We start from the raw sequence: 16070 nt of genomic DNA, 5'->3' as shown, positions 1-16070 counted from the left end.
CTGTGTATCTTGGTATCTTGGTATCATTGTGTGCACCACACTGACCATGGACCAGAGAAAGCAGGGCCGGTTTTTGCTATGGGCAATGTGGGCGACCGCCCAGGGCACAATCTTGCGCCCTCAAAAAAACAAAACAAACAAAAAACTAAACTCAAAACAAAACTCGCCAGTTTTCTAGACTACCGCTCATTTCCACGTCAAGTTATTGTAGTGGGCGCTGCGGCCCTCATTGTCACGTCAACTTGCTGCTGAGAGTCATACAGGTTGTGTGTGTCCGAAGAGACAAGGGGGAGGGAGGCTGAGGACAGACTGATGCCAGGCCACACAACACAAACTGCAAGGGATGGTTCGCCCGGGGCGCAATTCTAGCCAGGACTGCCTCTGAGAGAAAGCAAAGGAGTGAGCTGTCTGAGGAGCTCAGAAAGAAAATTGTAGATACCATCTTCAAGGTAAAGGCTATAAGACCATCTCCAAGCAGCTTGTTTCTGTGACTACAGTTGCAAATATTATTTAAAAATATAAGGTCCGTGGGACTGTACTCAACCTCCCAGGACGTGGCTGCAAGAAGAAATGCAACCTCAGGTTGATCAGAAGGATAATGGTAGACAAAGAGAGGAGGAAAACATCTGAAGCCATTCAAGCTGAACCCCAAGGTCAAGATGAGTTACTATATGATCACACCATCCATCACCAACAATGGGCTCCATGGAAGGAGACCCAGGAGAATTCCATTACTGAAGGAATAACATAAAAAAAAAGCCCCCCAAAAAATGCATGTTGACAAGCTACAAAGTTTCTTTGGACTGATGAAACAAAACTGGAGCTTTTTGGCAAGTCACATCAGCAGAAAAATGAAGCTTTAAAAGAAAATACCACCATACTTAATGTGAAACATGGAGGGGTCTCAGTCATGTTTTGGGGCTGCTTTGCTGTATCACAGGGGGGCTTTAATCTGTGCAGGGTACAATGAATGCTCAAGACTACCAAGGCACTCTGGAAAGAAACATACTGCCCAGTGTCAGAAAGCTCAGCCTCAGTTGCAGGTCGTGGGTCCTCCAACAGGGTAATGACCCAAAACACATTGCTAAAAGCATTCAAGAATGGCTGGAAAAAAACATTGCACTATTCTTAAATGACCCTCTATGAGCCCTGATCTTAATCCTATTGAACATCTGTGGAAAGATCTGAAAAATGCAGTTAGAAGCTAGTGCAGTCTCAAACCTGAGAAAGCTAAAGTAGTTTGCTCAGAAAAGTGGGCCAAAATACTTGTTACCAGATGCAGAAATCTCATTGTGAACTACCAAATTTGCTTGTTGGCAGTGACTGCTGCTAAAGGTTGCAATAAAATATTAAATTAAGGGTACCTTTTTGTCCATGTCATTTTCATTTTGTTTATTATCTAAAATGTTCAGAATCAAAAATCAAAAGCAATGTCTGATTTGTGTTAAACATAGATAAACAATGACTGATGCCATTCGTTTCAAATTTCAGAGATAGTTGTGGGTTCTTTTTTTTCATAGAGGGTTACCAACAAATTTGTCCACATCTGTATAAATCAGCTTTAGTTAACTAAGAACTTTGCAGCCTGAGTGCTGACCAGGACCAGAAGGCGAGAACACGTCACACCTGTTCAAAGGCATTATGCTGTCACCTGTCAGTTTGTTGATTTTAAGATTCTTTTACTTGTTTTTAAAGACTTTCATGGTCTTGCACTGGCTCACTTGTCTCACATGCTTAAAATATATTAACCAATACGTCCTCTGAGGAGTCATGGTACACAGGACAAAAACCTTTGCTGGTGCAGTTTTTAGGTTTGATGCTCTGAGCTGCTGGAATAGTCCGAGGACCTGAGAGGAGAGGTTTAAAGACAGTTTTCACTTCATCTGTTGTGTCTCCTGAATCATGTGAAGCTTGTGATTTATAAAGAAGAACAGGTAAATCTTTAAAAACTGTGGAGGAATTATTATTTTTAGTAGCTGATCAGAAGGTTTAGTTTGTATATAAATGAAAATCTAATAATAAAAAAAAAACCAGTAAAGAAAACAATAATAAAGTGAGCATTGGGCCTACAGCAGGACAGTGTCCTGAGAAGGAGAGGTGGCTGCAGAAAGGGGACGCGGCCTGCATGAATTCGCACCTGTCAGAGTGCAGGTGTTGAACTTTGATCTCCACCCTGACACTGCCTCTCGGTCTGTTCACGGTTCGGTCTCTACGGGTTCCAGGCTTCAGTTGAAGATGTGTGGTGGTGTAAGTGAAGGCTGACTGAACCGGTTCAAGTAGGATGTCAACAAGTGACGCAGGAGATAGAGAGCAGAGAGCGGAGGAAGGAGAGACAGCGACTACTCAGCGCAGGACACCGCGAGCTGCACGGACCTCTGCTCTCAGGTAAATCCACCTCTCTGAAGCTCTTTTTAACAAACATACTGCCTATTTGTGGCTTTTATCCACCTGGTAAATGCTGCTGCGCACTTTTTATGTCTCCGATCTTCTTACTGGAGACTCTGTAGTCGCGTTCTGGTGAACGGAGAGAAACCCTCTCCGAACTCCCTTTAAAATCTTAATATTCAGAGTTGCGGTGCTTGTGTCGAAACACATACCTGTCTCACAGACAAACTAAAACCTGTCTCGGTTTATGGCTTCAGTTTTAGTCAGTTCGGCGTCAAGATATTTCAGTCATGTCACATTTATCGTCGATTCAGCCGTAGGACATTGACCGTAAGACTTTATTTGACAGCAGCAGGAGGCGGGAATAAGCTGAGGGAGAAGTGTGTTTTCTGTGTTGTTTTGGTTAAATATCAGAGTCGTGCTGATGAATATTAATCTAATTTAACTCCTAACAGCTCTTTATGGACGGGTTTATTGTGCTCAACTTGTGTGTTTTTTTAACCAGGTTTTGGTTTGATGGTTTGATGGTGTGTCTCTGGTTTATAAAACGTGACGCATGTGGGCTGTGGTGAAGTGTCTGACTGAGTCTGAGCTGATTTTAATGAACACTCTTCACTAACAGTCTGTCATTAACACAGTAAACCAGCAGAAGCGGGTTACACGGTATTTTGGTTCAGTTCAGCTTCAATGGCTCAGCAGACGAGCTTATACATGCAGGTGATCAGGCCTGGAGTTTAACTGAGTTACTGCCGTGGATACACACAGCGCTTCTGCCCGTGCACGTCCCCACTGCTGCCTCTCTCAGATAATTCCTCCTCTGTAGGGCGTCTATAGGCTGAGAGGTAAACCGCTGCTGAAGGGGTGGCAGCAAACAGAGCCAGAGTCTCACTCGGTCCTGGCAACCTTTTGTTTCCCCCTGAACAGTCCTGAGGTTCCTGCAGGAGGCTCTGGGTGTAGATGGTTGGAATATTACACTGAGCACACACCTACACTGTGGCTCAGGCTGCAGCCTCCTGGTTATATAAGTGTTAGCTGGCAGAGCTGGGCACACCCCCGCAGCCGGGCTGACCTCCACACGCACGCATGCACGCACACACGCACACACACAGTTAACACAGATAACAGTTAGTCATCAGCTCTCACAGCATCAAAACAACAAGCTTGAGGTCATTGAAGTCTGACCCCTTTATGTGTTTCTACAGTCATTTAAACTAAAAATACACACTGACACATCTGAGGAAGTTATCCTGTAAACTACAATAACTTTGATTATTGATTAATCTCTGAATAAGATCATCTGTTGAGTCTAAAAACAGAAAACAGTGGAAACAGTCTGATTTAATTTCACTGAAGCAGAGGAAGAAGCTGGAGAATGTCAGGCATTTTCACCTAAATAGTTAATCAATCATCAGACCTGATTAACAGAAAATTTACTTGCAATAATTTTGGTATCAAATTCATAGTATAAATTACTTTTTTGTCAGAAATGCCAAATTTTCACGGGTTCAGTTTCTCAGATTTGGATCATTTCTGTTTCTTGTTGTCCTCTATGATAAAGTGATTATCTGTCTTTATTTCTTTTATCAGTAATATGATAATGAATAAATAAATAAGATAAATAATGAATAAGTCAACTCTCTTCTCTCAGCCAGTTCTGATAAACTGTGATGTTGATGTGATTCACTGTTTTCTGGCATTTTATTGACCAAAGAAATCATCAGTGAAAGTAGAAAATAATCTGTCCCTGATGAGAACAGTTGGACTCTACTCTAAGAATATGTAAAGTGACAAAGCTGCAGCTGCAAGTCAGGAACAATAATCTGATTAACACAGTAAATATCAGTGAGTTAGAGGTTGGTGAATTCTTTCTGCTTGTAAAAAGATGTTTGTAAAACAGACTGTGTTTTCTCTGCAGACAGTCGCTGTCAGAGTGGTAAAGTAAATGGTTCACTCTGTAATTAAATCCCCTGCTGCTCAGACCTCCTCAGCACTGAGACACAGGACTGATGTTACCTGTGGTCTCTGGAGGTCAAAGGTCAAGGCTGACCCTAACCCTCTCTCAGTCTGATGTTGGAAACACAGGAACAGTCATGTGTGAGTTTGGTTTTTGCTGTGATAATATAAATGTTTCCTCAGAGGGGTAAATCCCTCTGACTCTGTCAGTTTTTTATCTCCCTTTATTTTACTTTATCTTCTAATCCCAGACCCATCAGTGTTTTAAATGTGTACAGGTAATTTTCCACAACAAAGCCTGAAACTCTTCCTCCAGTAATTCATCAGTCACAGTTTTGATAATACATTGTTTTAAGAGGAAAATACTGAACATTCATTGTTTCTCTCGCTATTAGGAGTTGTTGTTTCATGGTTTTAAATTATTGTTGAATTATTGTTGGTAAAAATGTGACAAGCTTTTTTCACAGTTTTCTGACTTTTTATAGATTTAGCAATAACAAAAATAACCCTGAGCTGCAGTTTGATGAATAAGGTCTCTGATGGTCTCTGCAGCTCAGGTGGAGAAAACATGAAGTGATCCTGGAGCTGCAGGTGCAGCAGATGTTCCTCTCTCACAGGCTGATCAATGTGCTGCAAATGTGGACACCTACAGGTTTATTAGCTCTTATGTGGCTGAGATGTTATTAGATTAGTTGTGTTGCCTGAGGCAGAGGCAGGATTAAAACACTCAGGGAAGGTGTGTTGGCCTTGGCACAGAGGCAGCTGGAGAGCATGAAGATCTCCCCCTCCCTCCCTTCCTCCCCCCTCATACCTCAGTCTGCTTCTCTCTCATGTCACGTCATGTCAGGCTGTTATAATACCCTCACTGAGATTATGCTCTAATGAGGCTGGTGAGTCGCCCCTGAAGGCAGGGTGGAGAGGGAGAGGCAGAGTTGTGTGTGATGGTCCACATTATTAACTAAATCAAAATGATTCAGTGAGTGATCACACGACAAACCGCAGGTCACATCAGGCCTCTGATCCTCAGTCGGCACAGGAATGAAAAGAAAGAGTGATCATGTGACAGATGTTTAATTTGTTGTGTTTGTGGAACAAAGGTTGCAGTGACACGTACATTCATATTTCTGTAACCGCCTCTTTGTTGTGTGTCATCATTGTGATTGGCTCATGGTGTGGGTTCAGTAAATGTGCATATGCATGTTTGAGAGGGTGTATTAGTGCTGAGTTGAGACTTATATAACCACAGTTTATCAGTCCAGCTCAGTGGAAATGATAAGAAGAGTTTACCTCCTGAAGCAGACAGACGACACTCGCTGTAAATCACAGCATTAATCAATTAATCAATCAGTCCAAGTTATTGATCAGTAAGTTTGACTTGTGTTTGTACATGAAGGAGTGTCAGTGTAACTGGTTGTTCAGAGATGTTTGGGCCATGGCGTCTCTAGAGGAACCAGATGAGAACCAGGAAGACCTGAGGCTTCAGGTTTCTGACTTAGGGAAATGTTGTCACTGATGACCTGATCTTGTATCATTCATGTGTCCAGGATTTGAAATCTGACACTCACATGCAGCTACAGTTTGACTCCATGTGTTGACTGTAAATCATTTTTACCCACTTATTACCCCAGCTGTGGGCAGTGATGTGAATCTTACAGAGTAAAAGATTGAAATAATGAATTGATTCTTCTACTTTTTAAATGTTTTTTTTTTTTTTTTAGATCACAGCAGGATGAGAGTTTTGGTGAAAGGTTCCAGCAGGAAAACCCCTCTGGTGATGAAAGACCAGATCAGGACCAGGACTATCATGGATCAGGAGTCAGACAGGATGAACCTCACACAAGTAAAACACTCAGGTTTCTGTGTTTCTGTGGATGTCATGAATCTGTGCAGCCGTTAATCATCTGCTCTGATGCTGTTACAGATCTAAGATCCGGAGCAAACAGGGTGAGACAGGACGAGGCTGCTCCCTGTGCTTGTTCACAGGTCCAGCTCCAGAAACCTTCTGGACTCAGATTCACCTCGTCTCTCTTTTTCATACTTTCCAAGAGTCTTAGAATTGACACACCAGAAGTAAAACTCAAGCCGAAGCTGGACTCAGGTCCACACAGGTGAGCCAGGAAAAGACACATGAATGAGATCCAGACTGGTTCTGCACTGATTTCCTGGTTCATAGTTCAGGGACTAACAGAGTGCTCTGTGTTCTGTCCTGCTGTGTGTTGTGTCTGTACAGTAGCTGCAGATAGACATGCAGACAGGCTCTGATCTGTTGGACCAGTAAATGACATTAAACACATGAATTCACTGACCAGAGTTCCCTCAGTGTCCACTCCACAAGGGTCTGCTGAGCCAGAACCAGAACCAGGACAGACACGAGATAAACCCTCATCAGGGACGTGGGGACTACAGGCTCAGGAGGTTCATAAGGCTCCCCCAGGTGCTTATGGACAGACAGCAACCCATTTAACATTTAGTATTCTTTAAACATCAGGATGATGCATTTCTGTGCTTGTGTTCAGGAGGGAACGCACCAGGTCCATGTAAGGCTGGATTATTCAGCTTCAGACCCTCAGGGGCAGCGGAAGCACAAAGATTTAGTCTCTACTGGCTTTTGTTCATTTCCTTTAAATTTCCTTGGGGGCCTCACAGTGTCAGAGGCCCTGTGCTGTAGAGAGGCCTTCTGTTTACATGAAACATATTTCAAAATAAAGTGATGGTAAATCAAATCACCACAATGGAGGCCCAGCATTAGACCCCCTAACAGGTTAATCTGGTCTTGGCCCTCTGACAGTGTAATGTTAGATTATTTGTGTTGAATTTTCATCAGTGTGACAGAAGGTAGGACTCATGAGGGCAGACAGTGTTTGGAACTGGAAGCTGCTACTGTCAGTCCCGTTCAACACCAGCTGTGTTTTCTGTACATCTCTGCTGTTCTGACTTGTCATTACCATGACGTATTTATCAGCTACTTGTTAACATTTCATTGGTGAATGCTTTGGACCATCATCCCAGCAGCAGGAACACGATCGTTCAGAGCCATAGAACATGGAGTCAAACAGTAACTGAACCACTCAATCATGTCCGTGTACTTAAGCCTATGACACACTGTCTGGACCGGTCAGCTCCTTGTATAAACTAGGAAGCACACTTATACATATGAAGCTGTTTCAGGAAGCCAGACCTTGCCCTCTCACAGTTAATGTGTCACAGATTATTTACAGCACAGCAGCAGCAGAATCAGAAGTTACTTCATGTGCTTTTCAGTGTGTGAGTGTGTGTGTGCACATTTTCCCAAGCACTTATTAACATGCCAATAATGGTCATTGATCAAAGTGGCTTTATTAGTTCAGGAGAGGACACGCCTCTTTAGCTGCAGCTTGATCATACCATCCAACATGACCTTATATAGTGCAGCTCTGAGTGATCCATGTGCTGCCGTGTCCGAAATAAAAACGCCTTGTAAGTGCTTTGATAAATGGCTGAGAGGTGTGACTGTAGTGCCCATGTGACAGTGAGAAAACAGTTTAGTAGAGAGAACAGAGGAGAGGAATGCAGACCGTCCTGATGAGCAGCATTGCTGTGGCAAATGTGAGACGTTTAATCCCTCAAATGTTCCTCACTAAAACATTACAGCAGAGCACAGGAGGACTGGGTGTCTCCATGTCAAGTGGGATATTTCTCTGAGAGCTGATAGTAGACTGTTCATTAACATTAATGCTGTGTATTATCTCAGCAGTAAAATCACGAAACTGTTATTATCATGCTCTTAAGCTCTCCAAAATTTTCCCAATGAACCAGGATCACTTCCATCCCTGTTTCCTCGTCTGAGCATCATACATTGCACAATTCACAATATCGAAAACCAGTTTTTTTAACAAGTAAAGTTCCCATTACATATCACTGAGAGTTTATTTACTGTAAATCAATACCACAATCACTACAATTAAATTCATCTGGATGATTAACTGCCCTTTGAGATTTATTCCTTATTGCCTCCAATTTTAATGTGCACAACACACCCAGTAATAACAATGAAGCAGACTTGTGCAACACATATGGAATCAAAGCTCAGAAGCTGAAGCTCACAGTTCATATGTTGTGTAACAAGTTGTGCAGACTGTGCAGTCTGTCCAGTGTGCAGTTCAGTGACAGGTGTAATCCTGACTAATGATGTCTTCTCTCCCTCCCAGTGTGACTGGAACACAGAGGGCTGAGACTGAGGTCGGCTGCTGTCAGGTAAAGATCATCCAGTCTATATCATAATTTATCATAATGTAAACAGAACACTGGTTTACAGTGTAAAATCTCATATAGAACAAATGTTTAATTTGAATTGAATTGAATCAATCAACCTTCAGGAACAAGTTCAAAACCACTGAAATTCTTGGGAAGTCACATAAGATAATTACAACATATTAAGTGACACTGCATACTGTCGAAAACGTATGAGATTGGTTATTATTTTAAGGGTTTGAAGGGACAGGGTGTGTATAGTTTGTGGATTTGTGTGTGTTCTCTCTCTTGTCTTTCAAAATAACCTGTTTGTCAAGGCCTGAATCTCTGGAATAGCTGCACCATGGGAACAGAAGCTTCAGCAAAACTTTACTGTGCACAGAATTTGCATTGGTATGATATGATGAGCTGCTGAAGACGTGAAAAGAGTTTGAGTGCGACAAAACAAATATCTTATCTGGGATTCTGTTTGGTCATACAAATCATTATAAGGCTAAATTAACTTAAAAATTGCAAAAAGGAAAGATTGAAATTCTTGATCTAACATTATTTTTTCATAAAAAATAATGTAATGTGTTTTCAAATGCAGTGTTCGGTTGTTTGGCAAATTGCTATTTAGAGCACAACATCTGCTATCTTTAGTAACTCTTCTTCTTTTACAGGTTAACAGACGAACGTCACCACTGTCAGAAACAACCAGTGTTTGTTTGCTAGCCAGAGACGACAGCTCCAGTCAACAGGGAAGAGGAGGTTATCACAGTGGTTTTCAATGAATCTGAGACTTCCAGGGACCTGGGTGCAAACCACAGTTTGTCAAATGGTGACTTTGGACCACATGAGCACCATGGCTTGCAAGTACTCCCGTGTGGGGCACAACCAAAAAGGACTGGCTCTGGATCAGTAGAGGAAGGTATAAAAAATCATACAAAGTTTGAGAACCAAGAGGATCTTGAAGAACTGTCCAGCCTTGCTGTGACCATGCTGTCTTCCACCGTGGTAACGGTTCTTGCTCCACACTGGAGTGGCCGACTACGACGAACCAAAAGATTTGAGGGAAGTGGAACTTCAGATGTCCAGGGGAATTTACAAGATGTGACAAACACTGCAGCAAACAGTGCACATTTTCAGGAGACTCAGAACCAACAGGGTGTGGAAAGGGTGTTGACTGATGGATTGCAAGCCACACTGAGAGTCCCATTCCTGGGTACCAGGAGGAATACAGTGGGCTGGTCAACTGTGAGTGGACCTGCAAGACTGGACTGTGAATCTAAGAGGAAAATGAATCAGACGGTCTCTCTGGATGTAAACTCTGGAAGTATGGACAACAGGAAACTAGATGCAAGTGCTTTAAGCCCTGTAAGCACAACTGCATCTCCACTATCTCCCCTGTCCCTTGACCCAAATGAACAAAGGAGTCCACAAACTGGCCATCAAGGAACACTCTCAGCTTTAAGCTCTAAACCAACTACCAGCAGTCTGCTTCTGTCTTTAAGAAGAAACAACAGTGGCAGGAGCTCTAATGCAGCTTCCACCTTCTCTGAGGAAAACCCACTGGCAAGTGATCAAGAAGGAAACCTCTTCGCAACACACCTCCCTCAAACCTTTCTCAACAATAATGAGCGAAAGAGGTCTAAGTCCCTCTTCTCTCCATCGTCCATGTCTTATAGGACAATTGAACCCAGGCCTGTCCTTTCCCCATCCAACCACAGAGAAAGAAACATATCCGAATCACGCTTCTTTCCAACTTCACTAAACGAAGACACAGAAGACACACCTTTCACCCAACAACCTCAGACAAGAAGTAGAACCCAGTCCAATTTTACATCTTCCAAACAGGCACTTGTGAGTAGAGGGGTATCAGAGAGGCAACAGAACTGCTGTAGTTCAGACAAAAATACAAACCTTATCCCAGAGAGCTCAGTTTCCTCACCCAGACATTCCCCATATGATCGCACTATCCTTCGAAAAACTCAGTCCTTTCCTAGAGGGACAACTCTGACATCCACTTGCTGGTGGAAACAAGTTCCCCTGGATGGAAGTTCTACCAATGATAGAACCAACATCAAAGACCAGCCCAACACATCCTTAGTCCCACCCTGTCATGATAATAGTGACTTGACCTCTCCAGGTCCAACTGACAACAGAAGATTTAGTAGTCAAATCCCCAACAACAATAACACAACAGAGTTAGTTTGCAAAGGTAACATGAACCTTGTTATGAAGACACAGGGAGGAACTCACAACCTCACCAAACAAAGAAACCCAGAAGATTCCCCTGACCACAAATCAGACAGGTTTGTCAAACAAGACCATAGTTCCAATTTAAACAACAGAGAACCGCAAAACATTTTGTTGAGGTCTAAAATTAGCAGAACTACAGCACAAACAGCACTGAGTCACCCTAAAGAGCTCAGTAAGCATGATGTAAGTAATAGTTCATTTACAACAAATGTAACTGAATTACCACCTACTTTGCTAAATCCCAAGAGCTCAAATACGCCCACTGAGAGCAGCAGCACATACAATAATAATCATTGCTCATCCAAAACCAACAGCACCCCCGCATCTCCCCACAACAAGGACTCTGAAAAGTTTACCAAATGGTCTCCCTCTCTTGCTACCACCATCACTCTCAACAGTCAAGCTCTAACTTCTAAAATTACTTCTGGTGTCCCCCTAACCCCAAACACCAAAACCAGTTCCTCCTTCCTTTCCCATCCAGTTTCTTCTCAGACCAGTACCCATACTTCATCACAGTCTTTTTCCCAAACAGCCAGATTTACCAACACAGCCACACCCATTGGCTTTGAAAGAAACTATGCCTCCTTTGCCAAGCCTTTCCACCCTAAAACACTGTCCAGCCTGATTCCCACAGTTAGTGCTCCCTCTAAATCAAACTACAGCCCAGTACCCACTGCATCTACCACCTCTTCTACCATTGGCAGTCATCCTGCAGCCACAACTGTCCCCAGTCCATCCCTCCTTGCTCCTGCCACTCCGGCCAGCACATCTCCTCCCACCACTCTCACCCTCTCCTCTCTCCTAACGCCCCCTGCGACCCCAGTCATCACCAGCCCCAAAGAAACTTCCAGCCCTAAGGAAATAAGGACATTCTCAAACAGGTCAGAGAGAGACCCAAAGAAACCCTGGGCAGAGGGAAAGAGAGTGAGAAGAGTAACATGGGAGGACTCGGTGGATCTGCAGCACTCTGAGCCCATCACAGTGAAGAGGCCAGATCCATCTGGAGTCCCAGTTAGTCCTCTGTCTCCTGCCAGGTCCCCCCGAAGTGTTAGAGCTCCATCCATCTTCTCCTTTCTGAGATCAAGCAGTTCAACCACAAATACATCTCCCCTGTGCTCCCCTACCCCAAAAATCTCCAGCATACAGGTGGGAAAAGGAGGGAAGTATCGATCCCTGTCATCTGACTCTGCTGATTTAACATCCAGAGAGCAGGAGAAGTCCAAGGAAAGACCTAGTGATGCTATGATCTTTCACCAAGAAAGATGGGACTTAACCACACCCAGGCAGGAGAGGACACTGTCAGTGGAGTCTGGCACAGTCCAGTGCCGTTCCACTGCTCCTCTCTCTCTCCCTCCTGACTTTTCAAGTGGTTATAAACTTCGTTACAGCTCCCCACCTTACTCCACTCTCATGTCAAGCAGGACGTCACAGGGAGAAACTAACACTATATCACACAGGTCACCCCTCTTCCCACAAGCCTCTCAATCAATTTATAGCTCACATCTTTCCTTAAAAAATGAGCCAGGTGCATCCAAACCCCCTCTGTCACTTATAAGTTCACCACAGACTGTATCTTAGCCTGTTCAAAACAAAACTGCCACACAAGAAAGCTCAAAGTGTGGGGTTTCAGAAACTGATCAAGTTAACAATAATCACAGCAAGAACAGCAGCCAGGATCACCAGATATTACTTGTCGACAACAGAGTTCATATCAGTTCACAGTGTTTGCAGAGTGATAAGGAAAACAACCCCTCCTCAACATGTGTAACTGAGACACTGGTTTACAGCCTTAAATCTAAAATAGATACAGCTGCAGCTACTGCAAAGAACACCACACCTAAACTTTTGCAACATACCGCAAACACAGCCGTTTCTGTGGAGACCAAGTTAAGTCAACAGCCACACACCATGCAGAGGAGGAAATCATCAGGTGAACCACATAGTCATTTAGACCAGAGCTCCAGTGGTGGCAGCTCAGCAGAGAGTCAGTCCCAAGATGACATAGGTTGCAACAGAAGAACAAAGGAGAGTGTACTGGGTAAAAGCAGGTTCTTTTCAGTAGAGAGCAGCAATGATCAAAGCCCAAAGAGAAGCCGGTTTGCACTGAAGAAAAGTGACAGCACGCCCAGCTCCAGTTCATCAAGGTCAGACTCAGAGAGGGCCAAGACCAACAACAAAATGGACCAGGTCCTCAACAGACTGAGACAAACATTCAGCACTAGACGGTCTGATGATGATCTGTTGTTTCCATGGAAATGGAAACGGGCCTCTCAGACGCCCTCTGTCAGTGAATCAAGTGACATCAGCAGTGTCAGTGAAGTCATTGCTGATGGTACCAAAACACTAGAGGAGCAAGAGCAGGAGGGGCACGAAACACAAAACAGATACACAGTCATTCCACCCTCAGCTGTTGGTAGCACAATGGCAGCAGATCAGTTCTCCATGTGGTCAGACAAATCAACTCCAGAGACTGACCAGGATGAGCAAAAAGCTTGTGCAAGATCCAAGTCTGAAAGTAAAACCCAAGTTCATCTTATGGCCCACAACCCAACAACGCACCACTTTGACTTTTACAGAGACAGGACAGACTATAAACCCACAAACCAGTTCTCTTCATGTAGAGATCCCAGTCCTTCCAGGAACCCTAACCCCTCTGGTGGTTATCCTACTCAATTCAGGAAGTCTGCATCCAGTCCCAGGAGTCCCTTCTCCCCCTTCTCCTCTCTTTCCCCTCTCTCCCCATTTCCCTCACCTGATGTAACAGAAGACAGCGTCTTCTACAGCCCAAAGCTGCAGCGTCGCAGGGAATCCTCACCATGTGAGCCAGGAGAGCAAATGAGTCTAGGGGCTTCAAGAAGAAGCCGGGCATCCACAGGTCCTCCAAGTGCAGGTCCAGGACCAGACAAACAGCGCTTGGCATCCTCTTATGCAGACTTAAAGTATGGCATTGAGCCTGGGAGGTCATTTTCTGTGAGCTCTGTCCTCTCCAGTCGACCCTCGGGGCCTGGACGTATATCCACTGGGTCTAGATTCATGAGTGTGGGTGACCTCTCTGAATCTTCCTTGAATTGTGAAGGTATGGGCATGGATCAGGGGTTTTTCCCACCTGTTTGGACCACAGAATATGATGGCCAGCCCCCCAGTGACTGCAGTGGGTTGAATTTCACCAGTGACCCTGGTAAAATGAGATCCAGATCTCTTCCTCGATCTCTGACCAGGTGTTTGGGAAACTGGAGCTCAGGAGTCTCTGATTCTCAACCTGCCTCAAAGCCAGCCCACCTCTGGAGCCCTAACACGAACACTTGTCACTTTGTATGGAATGCAGACGGTCCCCCAACACCTCCTCCAACACCTCCCCTGTCACCAGTGTCCAGACGCATGTCCAAACCCCCCAGCCTTTCCTCCCCTACCTTTCCCAGCTCTCCAGGAGCACCACAGTCAGTAGACAGCCAGTCCTCCAGAGGGCATTTGCCCTCCAGAGGTTACATCTCCAGCCTGAGCACCTTTGAGGAGTCTTCTGACAGCAGCTCAGACACGACAACAGATGATGAATATTACTTAGAAACAGGTGAGGGTGAACAGAAAGAGACAGAACTGTAAATCCTTACCAACCATCTGTGTGATCCTGGACTTAGTGATGTAGAAAAAGGAAAGATGAACTGTATTCTGTCATGTACAGTGACCTCCTCTGCTTCTGTTGTCACAAAGGAGACCTGAGGTGAATGGGGACAGCTGGTTGCCTGCATAATTTGCTTTTCAAAAGTGGTGGTTGCTGTCACATTAAATGAGCAAGCATGATAGAATCAGCATAAAGACGTTTTAAAGTATGTGCAGTGTACAGTCTATGATCTGCAGATCTGCAGTGTAGGGATAAGAAATAACCTTTGATCAGCATTTACAGCTGTGACAGTTGCATGTTAGTGAGGGATATACATCTGTGTAGTTAATCTAATAATTAAACTTGTGTAAGGTTAGGCTCTTCATTTAAGTCTTATCTTTAGGTTCGCATTTCATCCTGCTCTTTAACAGTAAGTGCTGAGGTAAAAGAGCTATCATATGATATTTCATCATCTGTCTTCTGTTTTTGAAGATTGAAATGACTTGTGGTAAATGTTGTTGGCATAATGCAGATAAAGTTTATTTTCTTAGTCACTTTTTTAAACAGGCAGTGTTGCTTCTTTAAAAATTTTTTTTACTCTGGGATGAAATGGTCTCCTTATTATTAATATTTGTTAACATACATTATAAAGTGCTCTAAACAGTGCCTGCTCTCATTTGCACAGTGACAATCTAAAGTCTTAATATATCAATTTTATAAATAAATGTTGTGTTTCCAACAAGAGCTAGTGGTTTGTGGGTTATGTTGGTAAACTGATGATACTCTTTAAACAGCGTGACTTCTCATGATGTGTTTTCACTGCAGTGTTTCCCATGGCAGTTTTTACATGACATAATAACTAAGAAGGGTATGTTGCATATTTGCACAACGAACAAAAGATTGGGAACCTGAGGCCACATTCCAGTCTGCTGGAAGCTTTTCAATGACCAGTATTAATCACAATGCTGTCTACTTTAAATAATGTTTGGTGTGGGTGGGGCCATTCACAGTTTCACATTATTCAAGTGGGTGTTTCCTTTGGTTCTTGGCTGTAGCAACACACCAACTGCTGTGGTGATGGTTGGATAAAACATACATGAGACTGGCTGTAAAATCGTTACTTCACCTGTGTGTTTGCTGCTGCTTCGACTTTGACTTTGACTTTCTCTTCTCTTCCCAGAGAAACTTTGACACTGAGGCATCCATATTATTAGCCATGACATCATGTGGGAGAGGCAGGGCAGCTTCACAGCATGTGTCATTATGAGTCTTCGGAGCACTGACTCTGAGCACAGTTTTTCCATCTTATGTCATCGTAAGGACAGTGCAGCTTTCCCTCTAGCCCGCAGCCCTTTACTTAGAGTAAGGACTTGTTAAATGCACTGAGTTTGTGACTGATCAGGGAGACGGTTAACAATACTGAATGAATGTTTATAAACATCAGAAATTGACAAATTTTCATGACAGTATAGCTGAGATTCAATTGTTCCTCTCCTTTTCAGAGGGCACAGCATTTGTTCATTCTGAGCTTATTAAGCGTCCAGGATCAGTGTATCAATGTGGGGGTTTAATTGCAGGTCTGTATCTAAGGTCATAATTTTTCCCTTCCCTTCTTTCCTTCTGCTTGCTACAAATGTGAGATTTTCCTCCTAACACACACACT

The 16070-nt window shown here is 43.7% G+C and overlaps 1 protein-coding gene across 6 annotated transcripts; it reads left to right on the top strand.

Annotated features, from left to right (window-relative positions):
• The first annotated feature begins 2159 nt into the window (after positions 1 to 2159).
• Positions 2160 to 15151, top strand: LOC108898237 (uncharacterized). 6 transcript variants are annotated; one of them, XM_018698155.2, is made up of 6 exons: positions 2161 to 2385; positions 6057 to 6178; positions 6260 to 6446; positions 6569 to 6772; positions 8526 to 8571; positions 9231 to 15151. In XM_018698155.2, exon 6 carries the CDS (start codon positions 9547 to 9549, stop codon positions 12385 to 12387), a length of 2841 nt encoding a protein of 946 aa, XP_018553671.1. In that variant the 5' UTR covers positions 2161 to 2385; positions 6057 to 6178; positions 6260 to 6446; positions 6569 to 6772; positions 8526 to 8571; positions 9231 to 9546; the 3' UTR covers positions 12388 to 15151. The 6 variants fall into 6 exon arrangements, with proteins under 6 accessions (XP_050922701.1, XP_018553671.1, XP_018553668.1 ...); XM_051066744.1 differs by lacking the exon at positions 6569 to 6772 and having other exon boundaries at positions 2160 to 2385; XM_018698152.2 differs by lacking the exon at positions 6569 to 6772.
• The last annotated feature ends 919 nt before the right edge of the window (positions 15152 to 16070 follow it).

Source organism: Lates calcarifer, linkage group LG24, assembly GCF_001640805.2.
Source record: "Lates calcarifer isolate ASB-BC8 linkage group LG24, TLL_Latcal_v3, whole genome shotgun sequence".
Classification (NCBI taxonomy): domain Eukaryota; kingdom Metazoa; phylum Chordata; class Actinopteri; family Centropomidae; genus Lates; species Lates calcarifer.
The sequence above is the reverse complement of the archived record's forward strand: the minus strand, read 5'-3'. Positions and strand labels throughout refer to the sequence as shown.